Source organism: Typopeltis vanoorti, chromosome 17 (assembly GCF_054136105.1).
Source record: "Typopeltis vanoorti isolate ZY-2024b chromosome 17, IOZ_Tvanoo_1.0, whole genome shotgun sequence".
NCBI classification, from domain to species: domain Eukaryota; kingdom Metazoa; phylum Arthropoda; class Arachnida; order Uropygi; family Thelyphonidae; genus Typopeltis; species Typopeltis vanoorti.
Window position 1 is genome coordinate 106,872,377 of NC_143565.1, and position 21,485 is coordinate 106,893,861.

At 35.8% G+C, this 21,485-nt stretch overlaps 1 protein-coding gene across 1 annotated transcript in view; it reads left to right on the forward strand.

Annotated features, from left to right (window-relative positions):
* LOC150097747 (acid-sensing ion channel 1B-like) overlaps positions 1-20,718 on the forward strand; it is a 36,546-nt gene extending 15,828 nt beyond the window's left edge. The window contains exons 5-10 of the mRNA XM_090406980.1: positions 3,639-3,811; positions 6,014-6,103; positions 6,297-6,396; positions 15,024-15,090; positions 17,953-18,004; positions 20,671-20,718. Of these exons, the coding sequence (XP_090263106.1) occupies positions 3,639-3,811; positions 6,014-6,103; positions 6,297-6,396; positions 15,024-15,090; positions 17,953-18,004; positions 20,671-20,718 (530 nt within the window). The remainder of the gene's footprint in view (positions 1-3,638; positions 3,812-6,013; positions 6,104-6,296; positions 6,397-15,023; positions 15,091-17,952; positions 18,005-20,670) is intronic.
* The last annotated feature ends 767 nt before the right edge of the window (positions 20,719-21,485 follow it).

Here is a 21,485-nt window from a genome sequence, read left to right on the forward strand (position 1 = left end):
TCTCCTCCTCCCCCCTCCCAATGCATGTCAACGTGTACACTAACCACCCAGCCAACCAGATCGCCAAATTGTACTAAACAATTATACATAAATAAAATAAAAATAATCTTAAACCGATCTTATTTCAAAATAAATCCAATACTTAATGCCTCCTATTAGGTTTTAAAGTTGGAAAATTTTAAAACGTCTCAGATTTTAGTAAAACTGTTGTAGTTCAAGATTATTCAATTTACAAATTATCCAGAAATCTCCTTGAATTTCTTGAATACTTTTGGGAGAAATTTTCATCTGTTTTTAAATTAACTTAGCGTGCTTTTTCTATTTCAGTTATAACTACGTCCAGTGACGAAATTCCGCTCAGCGTCACTGACTTAAATCAGTAGACTCTGACCTCCGAATAGTGAAGTTGACTGCTGATGATGATCTCCATTCTCTTTTAAAAAGCTTCTGCAATTCAGTTGATATGGATGATGCTATTTAGTTGGAAATCACCTGGGTTCGAAGCATGTCCAGGTCGCGTAGAACATTTATAATAGCTTTTTAATCAAAGGTCAGTTAGCAGTCTCATATTGCAATGGTAGGAGCCTTCATCCCACAAAATGAACAAAATCGACCAGGATTACACAAGAACAACTAACAGGCATAAAAGAATAGACTCGTAGCTTCAGTTTGAGTCAATCATAGTTCCAAACTATAACGAATGGAAAGAACGAGGTAGTGATAATAACATAATAAAAATCTCCCTTTTTTGTTATTGTTGTTGATTAAGGTTGAATATAGGTATAAGCTTGCTTCATTGCTATTGGTAGATTCCAGACAAGTTGCACAGACGATATAGGATGGATGTTAATTCTGTAGTGCAAGTTTTGAATAAAATTGTGTCTGGGTGTGTGTGTGTGTGTGCTTGCGACATCTGGAGCAGAAAACCATCCAAGCTATTAAGTATTCTTCAAAGGCTTTATGGCCAGAGATAGAACCTTTCGTAAGACGCCCTTGGTACGGGAGGGTAGTCTTCAGTCTTGATATAGTTAATTAGCTTTCTATCATTTTCATGGCTGGAGATGGTAGATATTTGATGAATTCATTACCAAGCAATGACATGCATTGGAATGAGAAAAGAAAGGACCATATTTTCCATACGTCCTCTGTCCATGATTGACCTCAACAGTAATCGCCGCATATTGCTATATTGATTCCATTCAGACAAAATCTAACAGCAAAATTATTCCACAACTAATCGGGAAGTTTCGTGATACCTCGCCAGATTTGGTCCGGTTTATGACCTAGCAGCTGGCCTGTAGAAGTTACAGCTTTACTTTACCTCATCAACACGCATGCCTAGTCCAGATTTGGCCATCTCAATTTTTTTTTTTTTTTTGAAAAGCTCTTATAAACGTTACTCATCCTGGACAAAATTTGTACCTAGTTTTTTCGTGTTGTGTAGAACTAATGTCAGAGGTCATTTTATCGACTGAGCCTACGAGGACGCTAGCATACTGATTTATATATTTATTGTGAATTGTAAATGGCAGATACTGTAATGCTTTATTTGTGAATTAAACATTTATACTACCAGCATTACAAAATTAGACCGAATAACCTACTTGTATGAAAAATCAGTGGGAAAATGTTTTCTATCAGCCAAGAATCGAATTTGCATTTCCTGTTGCTTCTCAAATCTCCAAACTGCACTGTCTTCCAAAAGGATTTGAGTTAAATTAGTATATTAAAAACTTTTGCATTATACTACGAGGGTTATTTGAAAAGTTTGATAAATTTCCAATAGACGGCGACACAATTCGTTCATTCATGCCAGTGTCGGGACATTATCTTTTTTATGACCCCGGAGAAAATTTTAGCCACATGTGACACGTAGTTCTCGTTTGGCAAACATTTAAAATGACTGTGTTGGCATTTTTCATAAAAATGAAGAAATCCAGTTTCGTGTGATAAAATACTTATTTGAAGAAGTGGACGGCCGTGCAGATTATAGCCGAGACTCTAATAACCTACGACCTTACGACCACGTTTAAATGAGTTTAAACGTGGTCGTAAGTCCATCGAAGATGAAGCGCCCTCCGGACGCCCGGCTGAGGTCACTACGAAAGAAATGATTGACAAAATCCATGGTATCGTTATGGAAGACCGCCGAGTGGAAGTGGGTGAGATTGCTGAGATTGTACGCATCTCAACTGAACGAGTATATAATATCCTGCACGAAAAATTACACATGAAAAAGCTGGTGCGCAATGGTGCTGCAATTGTTGACTGTCAAAAACACATTTGAGAAGACATTTCAAAGCAGTGTTTGGCGATGTTTATTGCAATTCGGATTTTTTGGGTCAGTCGTGACTGTAGACGAAACTTGGATCCACCACTACACACCTGAGTCCAAGCAGGAGTCAAAACAGTGGACAATGCCCGGTGAATGAGCACCGAAAAAAAGCGAAGACCGTGCTTTTTGGGATTCCCAAGGAATTATCATGAGAGACTATTTGGAAAAGGGTAAGACAATAACAGGAGTCTATTATGCGTCATTGTGGACCGTTTAAAAGAACTGAAGAAAAAACGGCCAAGATTGGAGCACAAAAAAGTGCTCTTTCATCAAGACAATGCACCGTCCCACACATCGGCCGTCGCAATGGCAAAATTGCACGAATTGAGGTTCGAAATTGGTTCCACATCCACCATATTCTCTGGGCTTGGTCCCGTGTAATTTCGTGTTCCCAAACTGAAAAAATTGGCTCGGTGGGAAAACATTTTCTTCGAACGAGGATGTCATCAAGGCTGTCAATGACTATTTTGCACAATTTGACAAATCCTACTTTTTAGATGGGATGAAAAAATTGGAAACTCGCTGGAGCAAATGTGTAGACCTCGATGGAGACTATGTTGACAAATAATGGTGATTTTTTCCAAAAAAAAAAAAAGTGTTGAACTTATTTTTTACCAAACAACCCTCGTACGAGAATTTTTTTTCATCAATTTCAAGTAAGTTATTTTTATTCGAATTTTACATCACTGTGATACAGACATACTCATGAGATAAAACATTATGGCCGCCTAGAGTTAATCGTTTGCATCCATCTTAGCATTGATTCCACGAGATCATTGAAGATGTCCTGAGGTATTCTCGACCAAGTAGACAGAATAACGTCACACTGGTCAGCAACCGAGCCAAGCACTGGCGTCGATGCTGTGTTCCACATGTTCAGTGGAATTCAAATGAGGAGAATTAGACGGTTATGCAAGAATGGCTCTTCGACCTATGCTTGCATAATGTCAGCCTTTTGACACGGAGCGTTGTCTTGTTGGAAGAGTACAGATTCATCAGATCACAGTCACCATACAGGGCAATAACTAGTCGGAAAGAATCCCCAGATAAGAATTAACAGTGTTCAGTGGAGAAAGAGGACTCTCTGATGTTCATGAAAGTAATCTTAATATGAGGATATTGCCACCATAGACCTGTTTCAGGCCGTTTTGCAGCCGGAAACAGGTTGGATTTTCATAATGTTTTAATCATTAGTACATGTGTTTATATGGTTGTTAGTCAAGATAAAAAGCATACGAGACTGTATTATGCATTTTCTTTTCTTTCTTTTTTTTTTATTTTTTTTCTTTCTTTTTATTTTCAGCCAGGCGTAATCTCATTCATATCTCCATTGATCTGGAGCCCGAAGAATATTTTTGGCCTCACAGGGAAATTGGAGCACAAGTAAATATTTTTTGGGGACATAGTGTTGTCAGTCCTTTCTATGATGGCTTCCAAATTAAGCCAGGATATATATATTCAGCCCACTTGAAGATTGTAAGTCAAAGAAAATATTTTTTTCATCTAGCATAACAAGGATTGAACTTAATTTTAAAAGAACTGATAAATTATATGCCTGCCACGTCTCAGTTTTCTGCTTCTGAAGTAGAAAGAATTATAACTTCGATCTTGGGTCAATCCTTATTTTTTATTTATTTTTAAGCCGTTCCCAAATTGGTTGATCTTCTATATTAAATGTGGTTAGTTAGTGCTTTTTCTAAAAAAAAGGAATTCAGGTTATTACACACTCCAAATTCACCATAGAACATACACCATATTGACATAGCCGTTTTAGCTATGATTAGGAAAATTAGATGGCGGAAAATGTCTATTATAGCCTTGTGTCATGTTTCTTCTATTCACGCTGTCTAGAAATGCAGTGAACCTTCTGCAGTGACAGAATGGAGACTGAAATTTTCCCTTGCAAACTTCAGCAGTTAATCAATGATTGTCTGTGTGGATTTGGAGTTCAGTTGTAAGCCCACCGAAATAACTTATGTCCTTCGTTTCATCTATTTCTAGTCTTGGAAATACCCTTTTCAACCCGTTCTACTTACTTGCATTCGTATTGTTGTTGCGTCTAGAAGAGCACTACCAATATCAGTACAGCAACATTCTAAACATACTGGCCACTAAATTAGGAACTTTTATTTAATACTGCATTGGACCTCGTTAGCCGGAATTACAGCACATTTGCGGTTTGGCATAGATTCCACAAGTGTTGGATTGCCTGTATGGATAAAACATACCAGGCATTCACCAGACAGTCCTTTAACTGAAGAGAACTTTGTTCCCGGATCTTTTTTCCAAGCCCCATACATTCTCAATGGGGTTCAGATCCGGGCTTTCTGGTGGCCAAGAAAGATGCTGGAAGTCGCTGAACCACTGCTGAAGAATTCCGTCAGCTGTTGGATAAAAAGTCAACATTTCAGGATGGACTTGATCTGAAAACATTGTTCAGATATTCCGTGGAGTACACCGGACCTTCTAGCAATATCAGGGGGCCCGTTCCGCACCAACAGTACAGTCCCACACCATGACACGAACTCCAGAACTTTGAGTTGTGTTTACAAGGCAAACTGGGAGCTCCCGCCAAACTTTCTGCCTACCGCCATTAAAGAACAAGATGTACCACGATTCATCGGACCAAATGACTTTTTTCTACTCTTCCAGTGCCCAGTCACGATGTTCCTGAAGCCATTGTATTCGAACTTTCCGGTTCTTCGCAGAAATAGTGGTTTCTTTATAGGCATGCGATTACCGATCTTGGTCAGTTCCTTGCGCATAGTTCGGTGAGATATGGGTCCGGAACAGCCTTCATTAAATGCTTCTTTTAATTGCTATACACAGGAAGTTCCGCTTATCCGTACAAGCTTGGTGGATTGGTGGATCTTTTTCCCCCTCGTACCTGCCAACTCAAGATGACTATATTCTGGGAATGATTGATTTTTGGAATGAGGAGGAATGGTGATAGAATAAGGCTGTACATACAGAAATCTTGAAAATATACTCCACGGAAAAGAGTAGTCAATAAAAGGCTACCGGTATTAAATTTTACTTGTTAGATCGCAGTCGTTTTTAAACCCAGTGTTAAAGAATCAGGGAAATCCTCTGTACATTTAAGAAAGGTGAAACTGCTAGCTCGTTCTTCTGCTCATATATACAATATTACGTACATGTTATTGCATCTACAGCTTGCAATCGTCGTTTTCAGTCATCTGAAACCTGATCGCGCAGCGTCAGCGGACACTGTAGTTGGATATTTTGTTGCATGAAAATATACAAAGTTAAACAGCAAACATTTTAGGCTTAACAAAATTAGTTAAGCCTAAAAGAATTGTTATTTCCTTTTAGAATGAAAATGAGTTACAATATTTATATTTAATTTTAAAAAAAAACGTTAAAGCAAACTTTTTTTTTTTTTTGGTTTTACCATCATTCATATATTCTAAATGTTTATAAAATATTCTAACGGTTATTTTAAAAGTCAATTTTTTTATGTGAATTTAATTTACAAAATACTGTTAGCCTTAAACATGATAGTATTGTGGATAAGTTAAGGGTTAGATGATAATTCAGAAATCCTTAACTTATCCACAATACTATCATGTTTAAGACTAATAATAACAACAGTATACGTTATCTGTTCAATATTTTTTTTTTAATATTTTTTAAATAAAATGAAATATTTTCGTGCAGGTAGAAAACCATTTCCTAGGATATCCATACACTAACTGCATTGATAAAAAAGAATTATACAAAAAGAAAGGTTATTTTTATACACAAGAGGTAAGCATTTGTTGTTCTTCTCGTTCTGTATTGTTGAAATTACTATTAATTCAATATGGAAAAAAAAGTTCAATAAAGGCGTGAAATAAATATATAATTATACAGTGCTTACGTGTCCATAATGTATAGCTCCATTGTAGTGCTACGTATAAAGTGCACTAAATATTAAGCTTATCCTATGAACTTTTTTCAGGGTTGTTTTTCGGATTGTTATGCAAAAGAAATCATTGAAAGCTGCAACTGTTCCTATAGAATGGGCATGAGTAGTTCTTACAACACTTGTTCGGAAATCAGTAAGTATACGCATTTAAAAAATGATTTTAGATATTAAACTGGTATCCGGAAGCAGCATATTAAACTGTTACACTCGATATACTAAATCTCAAATTTTTTATATTATTTTTTCCTTTTATATTTATTTATTTATTTTACAGTTGTTGGAATAGTCTTCTTAGCCATTACTTTCTTCAAACTTGAATCGTACTACTGTATTTTGCTAAGTGTTTTGCATTCGATATTTTCTCCTACTTAGATTACACATTTTCAATTTGGCATTTAAATTTCAGAAATTAAGTAGTGCGAGTTATGTGACTTTCTCCACCTAGCGGAGCTAGAAGAGATTACAACTTCGAATATATCAAGAAAAGTATTATCTTTAGTCATATTAAAAAAAAATCAGCTAACGCCTTTTTATTCCCGTATATACGGGAGTAGGCGAGGCCATTTAGCCCTATCTAACTTTTGGAGACTGAGTGGGCAGTTCAATCTCCACTGGTACCAATCAGAGACAGATGGCCCAAGGCTATCACTAATTAAGCGGTACGCAGTGAAGAGAGACGGCTCAAATGTGCCGCCATCTCGTGGTCTCTAACCCTAACACAATATATTTAATGTCTGAAATAATGTGGGTTCTACGGTCGATTTTCTTGAGTTTACAGGACGAAAAACCCGAGTTTCCGGGAGGAAAAACCTGCTTGCCCGTGCCAGAGATCGACTAACTCGGGAACCGGTCGAAAAAAGGCTTAGAAAAATTTCCTCTAGTCGCCGACTAGACTCGAAACCAAGACTTCCTTCGTGCGGCCTAGCGCGATGGTGTGCAAACGCCACATCCACTGAGCTACACAGGCTCTTTAGTCATATTATTATTATTATTATTATTATTATTCCTGACACCTCCAAGGAGTCCGAAGACTCATCACGGGAGTACACCTACAACTGTCTCAACCACTACACCGAATATGATTACAATTTGTAATTTACAAGTGTTTGCCTTGTGAATTTTCAAACTTTATTAACTCGAGTTGTATTTAGGATAAAAAAACATTCTGTAAAATGCATTTGAATGATATTTATTCCATTTTTGTACTGAAGAAAAGTAATTTATGTTTATTTGATTTAATTTTGTTTTTTTAATTCTTCACTTTACGATAAATGTCTCCAAGAGCACAGAAGGTTAATTGTTGCTCTGAATAGCAGAGCCGAAGTGGATATTAGGGTTAGAAGATAATTTTAAACTGGTGTGAAGAAATTGGGTGCTTAGTTCTATAGATGGCATGTCGAAAAATGGAAGACCAGGATTAATCGCGGTAACTGTGGAATCTATAGAAGTTGCTACCATGCATATTACTAAAATGGAAATCTCTGGAACTCGACATAATAGGTACAATTAATGCTGTAAGCGAAACATAGCTGCATAATTTTCATGAATTTATTTTTATTTTTAATGACTTTATTTATTAATTTATTATTATTATTATCAACTAAAAAGAATCGACTAACGCCTTTTTATTCCCTAATAGGGAGTAGGCGAGGCCTTTATACCCTATCTAGCTTTTGGAGACTGAGTGAGCAGTTCAATCTCCACCGGTAGCCAATCAGAGATAGCTGGCCCATGTCTATCACTAATTATAGCATCCACCGATGAAGATGCTGGCAACCCTAACAAGATATGTCACTGTCTGAAATAATGTGTGGGTACTACGGTCGATTTTCTTGAGTTTACTGGAGGAAAAACCCGCTTGCCCATGCCAGAGATCGACTAACTCGGGAACCGGTCGAAGATAGGCTTAGAAAAAGTCCCTCCAGTCAGTGACTAGACTAGAACCTAGGTCTAACTTCAAGCGGCCAAGCGCAGAGGACGCAAGCGCCACTTCCACTGAGCTACATGGTATTATTATTATTATTATTATTATTATTATTATTATTATTATTATTATTATTATTATTATTATTATTATTAATAATCCTGTGTAGCTCAGTGGAAGTGATGCTTGTGTCCTCTGCGCTTGGTCACTCGAAGTCAGACTTAAGTTCAAGTCTAGTCGCCGACTGGAGGAACTTTTCTAAGCCTTTCTTCGACCGATTCCCGAGTTAGTCGATCTCTGGCACGGGCAAGCAGGTTTTCCCTCCTGGAAACTCTGCTTTTTTATCCCATAAACTCAAGAAAATCGACCGTAGTGCCCACATTATTTCAGACAGTGACATATCTTGTTAGGGTTAGGTACCAAGAGATGGCAGCACTTGTTTGCCAGCCTCTTCATCTCTAGCCGCCTGTAATTAGTGATAGACATAGGCCAGCTATCTCTGATTGGCTACCGGTGAAGATTAAACTGCCCACTCAGCCTCCAAAAGCTAGATAGGGTATAAAGGCCTCACCTACTCCCTATAAGGGAATAAAAGGCGTTAGCTGATTTTTTTTAATAATAATAATAACAATAATGTTGAATCATATTGATTACAAGGATACATTTACTAAAATCAGAATGAATAATGATTTACATGCATTTTACAATATGATTTTTCTTTTATCACAAACACAACTAAGTCATTACAGTTCGATAATGCGTAAAAAATTTTTCTATGTTGTGTAGTGGAATGAAAAATAAATAAATAAAGTAAACCAACTTTTAAATTACTTTTATTCATATAAAATTAGAGTTAATTTTATATGAATTTTATAAGAGCCTGTGTAGCTCAGTGGATGTGGCGTTTGCACGCGCTAGGCCGCACGAAGGAAGTCTTGGTTTCGAGTCTAGTCGGCGACTAGAGGAAATTTTTCTAAGCATTTTTTCGACCGGTTCCCGAGTTAGTCGATCTCTGGCACGGGCAAGCAGGTTTTTCCTCCCGGAAACTCGGGTTTTTCGTCCTGTAAACTCAAGAAAATCGACCGTAGAACCCACATTATTTCAGACATTAAAATATATTGTGTTAGGGTTAGAGACCACGAGATGGCGGCACATTTGAGCCGTCTCTCTTCACTGCGTACCGCTTAATTAGTGATAGCCTTGGGCCATCTGTCTCTGATTGGGTACCAGTGGAGATTGAACTGCCCGCTCAGTCTCCAAAAAGTTAGATAGGGCTAAATGGCCTCGCCTACTCCCGTATATACGGGAATAAAAAGGCGTTAGCTGATTTTTTTTTTTTTTTTAAATTAGAGTTAATAATCGCTCAAATGCATTTAGCAGATTATTTTTATCCTAAATACAAACTCAATTAAAGTCTGCAAATATACAATTAATTTATGAAAATCATGTTTGTATGCCTCTCTAAAGTATCACATATTTCGTCAAATCTATGGTGCTAATACACTATCTACTAATAATTATCCAGAGATTTTAGCAATTTGCAATTGATACCAGCAGGCGAACCCTAATATCGGGAATGTCCACTTTTGGCTTTGATCAACTCCTGCATCCTTTGAGGGAGGCTTTTCATCAATGTACGGGTGACATCAGGTGGAATTTGTCTCCGTTCCTCCATCAAAACAGCACTGAGTTCAGCGACAGAAGGACGTGCTGCTCTGCACCTCAATCGCCGCTCCAATTCGTCCCACAGGTGTTCGATGGGGTTGAGGTCAGGACCCTGCATAAGCCAAGGCAGTCGTTTAAAACCCATCTCTTCATGTCATTCCATAACAGTTACAGCTTTGTAGCATGGAGCATTGACATCCTGATAGTAACACGGGTCGGTTTCCATAAAAACTCCACAGTGTAGGCAGCACCTGATTATCCAGAATATCAAGGTACTGAGCTGCCTTCATGGAACCATGGACAACGAGGAGTGGTCCCACTCCACATCAGCTGAATGCACCTCCCATTACTCCTCCACCACTAAACTTTACTGTGGTAGCAAACATTCACTAGGCCTTCACACCCAAACTCTGCCATCAGCCTGGAAACAGGTCAACCTTAATTCATCGCTCCAGAGTACCATTTCCCACTAGCCAATTGTCCAGTTCACACGCTCTTTGCACTAGGCCATACGAGCCGCCTTGTTCGTTGTTGTGATGTTCGGCTTGTGTGCCGCTGCTCTTCCGTGAAAACCCAGTAAATGAAGTTCTTTTCGTACAGTACCAGTGCTTATCATGTGTTTCTGGCTCTCTGGAACTCATTACAGACGGTCTGTGCCGATTGTGGCCAGTTTTTGCGTGCCACCAGTTTTAACATTCTCCTGGTCCCTGTCAGTCATTTTCGGCGGCCTCCCTGGGTGTTTTCATGCACTAGTGATGCCAGAACATCTCCATTTCTTGATGACATCACCAACCGTTGATTTTGGATGGTCCAGTTGGGCTGCAATGACGCGTATGGACATGCCACCAAAGTGACTGCCCACGATGACACCTCTCTCGAAGTCACTGAGTTCACCTCGTGTTGCCATACAGCCTGCATTCAACTGCTACGATGAAATACTGCTTCCTACTATCTCTATACCAGTTTATATGTTATTAACAAACCTGGAATTTTCCATGACTTCAAATAACAGAGTTGGCCGGATAATTATTGATAGATAGTGTACTTCCTTTACTCCACAATATGATTCAGGCATTAATTTGAAGGTTTATAAGAGGATTACATTTGATTCTGTGAGAATCAAATGTAATCCTAAATAAGATCGAATACTGTTAGTAAGCATGGAGAAAAAATTTAAAATAAATATTGAGTTGTAGATTGATTGCTTTCTGTTTTCATACCTGCTGATATGATTATTACAACATGGTTGTGAGATTAAGAATCCAAGTTCCTTCAGGTTTATAAAAAATAAAAATAATAAACATGGAGCAACTTGGATACCGGTCATAGATTCCAGTGCCAAAGATCGATTAATTCTGGATTTGGGCGAAAGTAAGGCATCGAATGATTAGAATACGTGCTATAAATGGTCTCGCTTTTACGAACGTAGCATCAGGGAATTTACTAGGAGGTTATTCGTGTGTATCTGATTTGAAATATTTCTATTAAGCTGCTGACGCTACGATGTGAAAAGAAAGAATTCTTGCAACTTAAAAATGAATGTTAAAATAATCCACTTTCCTGGAAAGAATGTTTAAATTCACAATTAATCTGGTATTTAACTAATTTAAGATGAGTTAATAAATCTCTCTTACAAAGAAAATTTATTTATTTATTTTTTGTTTTGTTTTTATGTTTCTCCAGTTTTCTGGAGAAAAATAGTGAGAACAAATCTCTCTAACTGCGCTTGAGACAGCTTATGACAAAACTATAAAAAATAAACAAAAACACTTGTAAATATTTCTCGCGTCGTCATGAGAATCGAAGTTCGCAAGTCCATAACTGTTTTGCAACCGCAGATGAGTTAGCTTGTATCAAAACGAACTTTCAGGACTATTTTATCCCGTAAAATCGAATTTTTAGTTCTTCCAACAGCGCATAGAATACACGCAATTAACAAAAGAATTATTTGCTTTTGCCCACAATTTCAACAAAATAAAACTGAAACCTTTTCGTGTTGAATATATAGAAAGCTAATATGTTAATAAAATTATAATCTGATGTTTAGTTTAGCAAAAATCTTCATTGATTTTCTTGCTTTGTAGACAACCAAAATTATTAGAATTTTATTCGGGGAAATGGAGGGAGTTAAGAAGATGTACACTGATGTAATACTACATCTATTACCGTTCCTAACGTTTTGCTCATTTTTAAATAAAGGAGATATAAGACATCAAGTAGTCAAGCACTATTAACAATGAACATTAAAATATTTCTATGTCGTCTGTGCCCTTTGCATCTGGAGGCAGACTCTTTCGCAGCCTGCTGGCGTACTGTACCAATAATGGAAGAGCAGTCGTTTGACTTAAAAGCACTGAATGCTAACTCTCGTCTTAAAACAACTGTCTCGGATTATAGTTGGCATGGTGAGAGCGGGAAGTCCTATAACATCTCTAAGGCTTCGAGTACAGGGCTTAAGGCTTGTAAGGCTTACTTTTTCTATTTTTTATTTGTGAAACGAGCATTCGAGATAGTGGGATGAGATAGTCGGGCTAATGAAATAAGTGTAACAGTTCTTGGCAATGTTTATCAAGCTAGCTGTAATGTGCCTTTTTTTGTCCCGCTAATAAAGTAATAATAATAATAAAAACATCTGCAGAGAAGCTCATGTTTTGAGATAGAGCGATTATGTTAACCTCCCGTTAGTTATTCCTTGTAATTTTGAGAGAAGTATATTTAAAATGAGGTAGATACTATAGTATTAATGAGCAAACACAGTTTTCATTTTGAAGTATTCTCTCTCGTCTACTAACTCTGATCCTATTTCTGACTCTCTCGCATTCGTGCCTTGTGGTTTCAGCTTTAAGTCACAGTGTTAAATAACAGTGAGTATCGAACTCATAGTTCCAATAGTTCCAAAGCACCATGGGTATCGCTTAAGCCAATATTCACTCCTCATCTTTTTGTATGTTCTGCTATTAGGTAGGTATTCACATGGATACAGGTATCCCTTGCTTAACGCGGTTTTGCTTAACGCGGGATTTGATTAACGCAGAGAAATTAATTGCGACAATCCCATTATATACGCGGCAAGTTTTAATTAACGAGCCTTTAAATTTACCACGCAAAAACATGCAAGTCTTGAGGAGTATTTCCTGGGCGAGGGAAAGAAAGTCGTGAGCATGATCATTCCTTCCATTAAGCATTAAGAGTGGGTATATTAAGCTCCAATTGTTCTGCTGTATTTACAAATTACGTTCTTCGTAAATTTTTTCATTCAAAAAAGAATTTCATCCAAATTCTCTTAATGATCTGTGTGAAAATGTGAAAGTTTTATTTTTTCCACCAAGTACGACATCATTGCAACTTTCAAAAGCCTATTTTCTTAAAAAGGCATTCTCAAAAGCAGTATTCTCATACAGCTAGAAGACAAGTGTCTTCTAGCTGTATGAGAGCTGTTTGAAGAAGAAATCTTGGTTGAAGAAATCTTTGCAATTGGTGAAGGCCTTGGTTTTGATGACGTTGATGTTAAAGAATTATTGGATTCAAATTCAAAAGATTTTGAATCCAATAATATTATTGAAATTCTTGAAAGTGAACAACAACGCGCATATGAAGACAACGAACAAATGGAATGTGAAGATGAAGTTTCAAAGGAGATAACAATCAAAGAACTGGGTGGAATATTTCGCAGTTTAGAATCGCTTAAGCAGCAAGTAATGGATATGGATCCAGATGTTAATCGAAGAATGCTTTATTCCGAAGTGTAGAGAGTCATTTGGCTTGTTATCGTAGAATTTATGCCGATAAGAAAAAAACTAAACCTCTTCAAACGACTGTTGATAACTTTTTTTTTTGATAAAAAAATTGCAGTAACTAACGTAGATACAAGCATTTATTAAACATTTACTTTGCACTCGTTGTTTATCTTTCTTAAAAGAATACCATATAAAACGAATTATTAATACAGTAATCGATCATGAACGAATTGTAATTTTTACTATTGATTATTATATTTGATTAACGCGATTTTGATATACGCGGTAACATCGAGGGATTAATGAATCTCGTTAATAAGGGATACCTGTATTTGACAAACTCGGATAGGCTAAAAATTTGAAATTACCTGACTCAAATTGTATTCTTTATTGGCACACGTTGCATTATACAATCAAATGTCATGAAAGCTGAGCATTGCTAATTTTTTTTTTTTTTTTTTTTACCCCTTCTTTTTCTTTTCAGAATGATGTCACTGAAAGAACACTTGAAAGAAATGAAGGTAGATACCACCAGCATGCTAAAACACCAAACTGAAAAGCAGTGTGACTCCTTTTCGATTTTTTTTTTATGTCACTCCCGCCCACGAGTTTCTTTAAACGTGTAGTACATTAGTACCATGAGTGGGCTAAGAAAACTCGTTCCTAGAGACCAAACATGGAACATTTTTCGAGTGATGTGTGTGTGTGTGTGTGTGTGTGTGTGTGTGTGTGTGTGTGTGTGTGTGTGTGTGTGTGTGTGTGTTGTTAATTCCACTCTCAACGATAGGTTGTAAATTTATAATATACTGATCAGTGGTGATAAGCGGGTTAGATAGTTCATAAACCCTTCTCCAGAGATCAGACTTCAAAGATATTGTCTTTTGGTCTGGCCGTTATTCCAGTATGATTTTCCACAATAATAAATAAATAAAAACATTTGAATTTTCGTAAATGAATAATTAAGCTTCAGAACCTTTACCAGTGTGGAGGTTCTTACATCTATTTTGATAACATAAATTTATAGTGGAGTATCTACAACATATTTTCAGTAGGCCCCGATTTTCATGTCTCTCAATTTGAGCCTCTACGTAGTTCTTATGAGTTATCATCGTTGGGAAGCAACATAGTATAGTAGCCTTGACATAAAATATTTTGTTTTTATAATCCAACATTACGATTATGCTGTTTTCTTAACCTTCAGAAAAAAAAAAAAAAAAAAAAAAGAAAGAAAGAAAAGAAAAAAGAAACTTTAATACATAAGAAATAAAAAATGGTTACTCTAATACTAATTAATAAATACCCAGAAAACATATTTTTAAGTGTGCCACCTCTTAATTAACAAACATTTTGCTTCCAATACTCTCTTTTCTTGAAACATGAAATGTTTGCTGCTGTTAAAACATTTTGACCTTTTTTCTGTATGTATATTTTCAGGAGAACTGGAGGAATGTGCTCAAGACGTAGAAATTGCATGCGATAGACGATGTGAGAAGCCTTGCCAGTGAGTGTTTTTTCTTTTAATGTTCTCTCCCCCCCCCACAAAATGCAATGTCTTTCTTATTGAACAAAAAAACGTTATATACTGGCTAAGTCGAATAGAAGAAATTCAAGTTTAAAAACACTTGAGTGTGCACGTCTTAATAACATGCATACTCATTTGCTAACTAGGTGGTTTATTAAGGAAGACTGTTAATGCACCTCTAGTTTTACGTATGTTTGACACAAAAATTAGCTTTCTGCCTGCGGTAGAAAAATAGCAAGCCTGCTGCATTAAATATTTCTAAACTGTAACCAGGAAACTTTGTCTTTTCTATCATGTAAGAGACGAAATAGCAGAAAAAAAAATTATTTAAAAGAAAATGGCCTAAATAAATAAATCGCAATATATAACTAACCACACGTATTATCGGAAAACATTTAAAAATTTCCCAGCACACCCTCGTTAACATCCACTATTTATACAGTGACATCTATCAATATAATTGGTCCCTCGTTAATAAAACTTAATCCAAGAAAATATGCAAAAGGCTGATGCTCTTAGGGATTTGGGAACACGTGAAAATTAAATCACAGCAGTTCTTAGTGGAAATGTGAATATATTATGTGAATGTTCTTTTAAATGTTGTACATGTACAACATTTAATTTCTAATTTTGTATGCAGGTCTTCGGACTCCTTGGAGGTATCAGGAATAATAATAATAATAATAATAATAATAATAATAATAATAATAATAATAATAATAATAATAATAATAATAATAATAACCAAGACCATTGAAATCTGACCAATATGCTCTCCGCATTTTCGTATCCGTAATAGTTCTGCTTAAGTCCGCCAGATGGCAGAACAGTCAATATTTATTTCCGCTGTCGTCTGAAAGACATCGTTAACAAATGACGTTCTTTTTTTTTTAAAAAAAAGTAAATTACGTTGTTTAAGCTACTTTATGAAATTATGTGTTGTGTGTGGCCTTCATAAAGTGTTGAGTGGTCCTTTGTTAATTCGCCTTTGCCTTTTAAATAACGGGCTGCCTTGTATCAGTCTCAAATTGCTCATGAAAGCTCTGCTTATATAAAAGTTCTGGTTACATATAAAAATCTTTTATATTTGTTATAAATAAAAAAAATAGGTCATTATTGTATTGTATTATGTGCATATATGTTCTTAATAATTTTTCTGGATTTGAGCGGTTAGAATGAATTTTAAAATATAATCCGAAATATATTGAGTTACAATAGTTGTTGATAATTTTTATATATTACAAGTATCACGAATTATGTAATATATATATATAAAATGATAAAATTTCTCCGTCTTTGTTTCCATGATATTTATTCAGATCTGTATTATCTATTTAAACTAATCTAATCTAATCTGTTCCACGGTTAATACAGTGTTACACGTTAAAAAATCAACCGATTTAGAAATGAACTTTCTGTGAGTTGTTGCTATATTTCATTATATTTTGTAAATTGTGATTAGATTTAAGTATTTGATTTAAATATTAACAAGAACTGTAATTTTTTCTATGGAAACACCTCATACCAAACTACCCTTTTTGCTTTTATGGGAATCCCATCTATGAAGTTTCTAAACCGCACATTATTATATCGTGGGTCGGCTAAATTATATATTTAGTTTATATATTTAGCTACCAACAATAAGAATCGGGGTCAGGGGAAAAACTGTGAATTTTTGTCAGTGAATGCTCTTGAATATGCAGTCTCATAGGCTACTTGGAGTGGACTTGAAGCATAGCTAAGTACGATGCCGAGATATCGAAGGAAGACAGTTTAACAGGCAAAATGAATGCATTCATAATATTACAATTATAGACTATATTACAATTACAGTATATGTTGGCCTGGGTGGCATATTGGTAAAAATAGATCTGTTCTCCAATTAATAGACTGCGTGATCGAATTCCGCTTGGACATGAATATTGTCTTTAGGTGAGAGAAAAATTTTATCGCTCAGTGTAAGACTACTATTTCACTTATTAGAGGTCTGACGTAGCTTAGATAAATCTTCCATGCTTGATACAGAAAATAATAATAAATGAATAAAAAGTTATAAAAATATCCACAGTCCTCCCACGATACTAATACTATATGATTACTACCTTTCGTGAGTGGGATACATACACAAAAAAAAGTTTATATATATATAATGATATGAAGTCTCAGATTCCCTAACTATTAGTAAGCTGTGCTCCGAAAGGTTTAATATAGTTTGATAAACTTCTGTTCAACTGTAAGTTTTTTTACTTTCTCCTCCCCATCAAAAAATAGTCAAAATATGTGTGTTCCACATCTTGTGTATTTGGATTTTGACATTCCAACACGGGAGTAACCGAACCATGATAAAAATGTTAGTTCATTAAATAGGTACGTGTGTGTGTGTGTGTGTGTGTGTGTGTGTGTGTGTGTGTGTGTGTGTGTGTGTGTGTGTGTTTCATCTAATATCCAAAAGAAGTTTTGTCTTCGAAAGAAAGACTGCTTTGTTGAATTTATTAGAATGCAACGAACGGCATAAGAGATGAAAGTTGGGATTCGATAGGAAGTTTTGAATAATGAAAACTTTGTTCTTAACTAAATCAAAATGTACTGGCAGTTGCTGTATTTTAGATGTGAAATGCTCGTGTAATACATGGGATGAATAAATATTTTTAATGAACACTTAATCATGTGTAGTCAAATTCACAAACTTAATTAGTGTAGTCAAATTCAAGAAAAATCGATGTAGTGGATCCATTTCACTGAATAAATCTGTACGAAGAACTTAAACCTGCTCTCTCTCTCTCTCTCTTTTTTTTTTTTTTAATGGTGACTTATACTGCACTGTATTTATTCTCTTTACAGTATTACCAGTGTTGAGTATGAAGTACAAGAAAGAAGAGTTGAATTTCCTATGGTAAGTATATAGCTATTTTATATATATATATATATATATATATATATATTTATTTATTTATTTATGAAAATAAATTTAACTGACTAGAACCCGAGAAAGTATAACAAAAACCTTTAATACATCACAACTAGTTTCATCGGTGATCCGACTTCTTCAGGTGAGAAATAAAAACATAAGACATAAAATAACACGGTAAAAAATGAACTTTACAGCTTAATAAAAAGCAGAATAATAACAGTCATATTTGAATAGGTGACCGCGTGCTACCGTTGGCATGAGTAGAATGTGTGCGACAGCTAATTTTTGAGCGCCAGTACTGGATTACTGCGCTATGGGAATCAGGCAAATTGTAGCTAAGATTATTGTTTAAATGTGAAGGGTCCAGAACTATTTCTTTTGATTCGATAATTCTTCTTTCGAATTCATCCTTGCAAATATATAAATTAGTAGTGCGTTCCCAATCAACTTGATGTGGCTGTTCTTCAAGGTTAGAGTTTGCAAAGAAAAAGGACATGACTGGAAAGGGCGCTCGCTCGTGCTCTACTGTAGGAGATGTCAGTAGAGCACGAGCGAGAAAGTATAACAAAAACCTTTAATACATCACAACTAGTTTCATCGGTGATCCGACTTCTTCAGGTGAGAAATAAAAACATAAGACATAAAATAACACGGTAAAAAATGAACTTTACAGCTTAATAAAAAGCAGAATAATAACAGTCATATTTGAATAGGTGACCGCGTGCTACCGTTGGCATGAGTAGAATGTGTGCGACAGCTAATTTTTGAGCGCCAGTACTGGATTACTGCGCTATGGGAATCAGGCAAATTGTAGCTAAGATTATTGTTTAAATGTGAAGGGTCCAGAACTATTTCTTTTGATTCGATAATTCTTCTTTCGAATTCATCCTTGCAAATATATAAATTAGTAGTGCGTTCCCAATCAACTTGATGTGGCTGTTCTTCAAGGTTAGAGTTTGCAAAGAAAAAGGACATGACTGGAAAGGGCGCTCGCTCGTGCTCTACTGTAGGAGATGTCACGTCTATGTTCCTCAAGACGAAGTGAAACAGATTTGTCTGTCTGTCCAAAATAAGGTCGACCACAGTTGCACAAAACTTTATAAACACCAGGAAAATGCAGATGGTTGTGTTTTTGTTTTGGTCGACTCAGAAAAGAACGAAGTTTTGGCAGCGTAGTATAGTCGGTCTTTATGTTGAATTTTTTCAGAATCTTAGCTAGTTTTGGGGTAAGAGTGCTGATAAAAGGTAACTGTATATGAGTGATAGGGTTGGAGTCATCTTCTTGTCGAGGATGTTGGCGTGGTCTCAAACGTTTAGTGATGTTACGAGATGAATATCCATTATTTAAGAAGGTGTTTTTCAGGAAGTTAAGCTCTGTTTGAAGGTCTTCTTCTGTGGAAATGAGACATCTTGCTCGATGGGCGAGGGGGGAAGGAGTGTCCTAGGTTCGATTCCCGTCAGTGACGTGAGGAGCTGAAGGATCTTCCTCAGCCATAGCCAAGTTAGCCGGTCTTGGGCGTGGACAGCAGCGTTTTTTCCCCAGTTTATTCTGGGGGTTTTCATCCCACAAAGCAGGCAAACTGGTCTTGAGAACTCAACACTACAGGCCATAGGATACACCGGGGCATACGGCTGACCACCTTATCCTGTAAACGGAGTGAGGTCCGATGATCATGGACCCTCGACACCGCAAGGTAAAAGAGAGTATAAGGAAGATGAGAAGAAGGGAAAGAAAACCTACTACTTAAACGCCGTCGAAGTTTAATATTTTGTAATATTTTGATCTTTAATAATGAAATTATTAGTAAACTGTATCATCCCTAATATTGATTATTTAATAATTAATAATAAATGAGTGGTAATGAATAATAATTTAATAATAAATATATCGTTTTATATTATTATAATAATAACACATAAAAATTGACAAAGTTGATATCAGAATGGTATCCAAGAGATGGAAAGAGAGCTACAGGAGGACCAAAGAGATGGTGGGAGGATGAGATTATACTGACGGCAGAAACCCAGCGGCATAGAAAGGCTCACATACGAACGAATGGAGGACTTCGGAGGAGGAAGAGGCCTTCGTCCAGCAGTCGACAAAAAATGGCTGCTGCTGATGATGATGATGCTTATAATAATATGTAATACTCGTAATAATATGCTGCTCCTACTATTAACAATATTAGCAATATCTTCATATTTAATGATTTAAATTACGAAATATAATACATTGCCAATATGCAGTATATCTTTTGTTTCTTTACCCAACTTATATTGCATTGTTCGACATTGTACACACAGTTTCATTGATAAGCTTCATTTGACTGGTTTATTAGAATAAGAGTTTACTACTACTACCCTATGTTTAAAACTTTTAAGTCTTAAAAAAATGTGGAAAGTTTTTTTTTTTTTTTTTGATAATCTAGAAAAAAAATCGTAGGTGTCTAAAGGTTGCATAACATATTTTTAGACGTTCATCCCTTTCCACTACGAACGATCTCTTACTGGGATTACCTTTGAGAAATATCTCTGACAGTCTTACTTTTCTCTCACAGAGAGAAAAGAATGAGAAGCAAATGCCGTCTTTTCATGTGTTTAAGAACATAACTTAATAAAGATTTTTTTTTCCCATCTTTCTTTTGCAGATGAACTCCACTTTCCGCGGATGGACGAGAATGGTCATTTGGAAGTAAGGTTTTTTTCCCATTAAATATTCACTAGACTAAGTTAATTCTTTCTTTATGTTATTCAGTGATTATGTCAAGCATGACCACGCACAATCACAACTGAATGCCAGTTTTTCTTCCTTTTTTTCCCCCGTTTATATTAGATTTTCACTGTAGTTTATTATAAACTTGCATTGCCATCTAATTTTGCCTTTATCTTGGGCTAAATCATTAAAGAATATTTGAACATTGTAATAGTAAATATTAATAAAAACTTGGATTTTTTTACCCTCCCCCTCATTTTTTTGTTTGTTTGTTTGTTCCACATACCATTATTAGAGTAAAATACAATTGCTTTTAATAAATTATGCTTCTTCATAAATTTAAATTTCAGTAACTTTTAAATTTAATTTTTTGGTGCTCAATAGGAATGCTTTCTACACAAAAAGTGATTACATTAAGAGCGGAGTTACAATCCTAGATCAAACGGAAATGATACTACATTATTAACCATATTATTTGACTGAATACAATATATAACTTATTTTCAGTCAACTAACGTTAACGTTTTTGGTTCCAATTTTTTGGTGAGTAAAAGAAAGGTGAGTAATTCACATAGCACAAACATTCACTGATATTAAGTAAGGCCAGGAAAGTTGCATCTTATAATTCTGAGAATAGAAAACACGCAATTTTTGACTAAGTATCGGTTTCCATTAATATCTTTAGACACCTACGATTCTGGCGGACGTACAACATTAGACGCCATCAACACTTATTTTAATGCGGTGTTT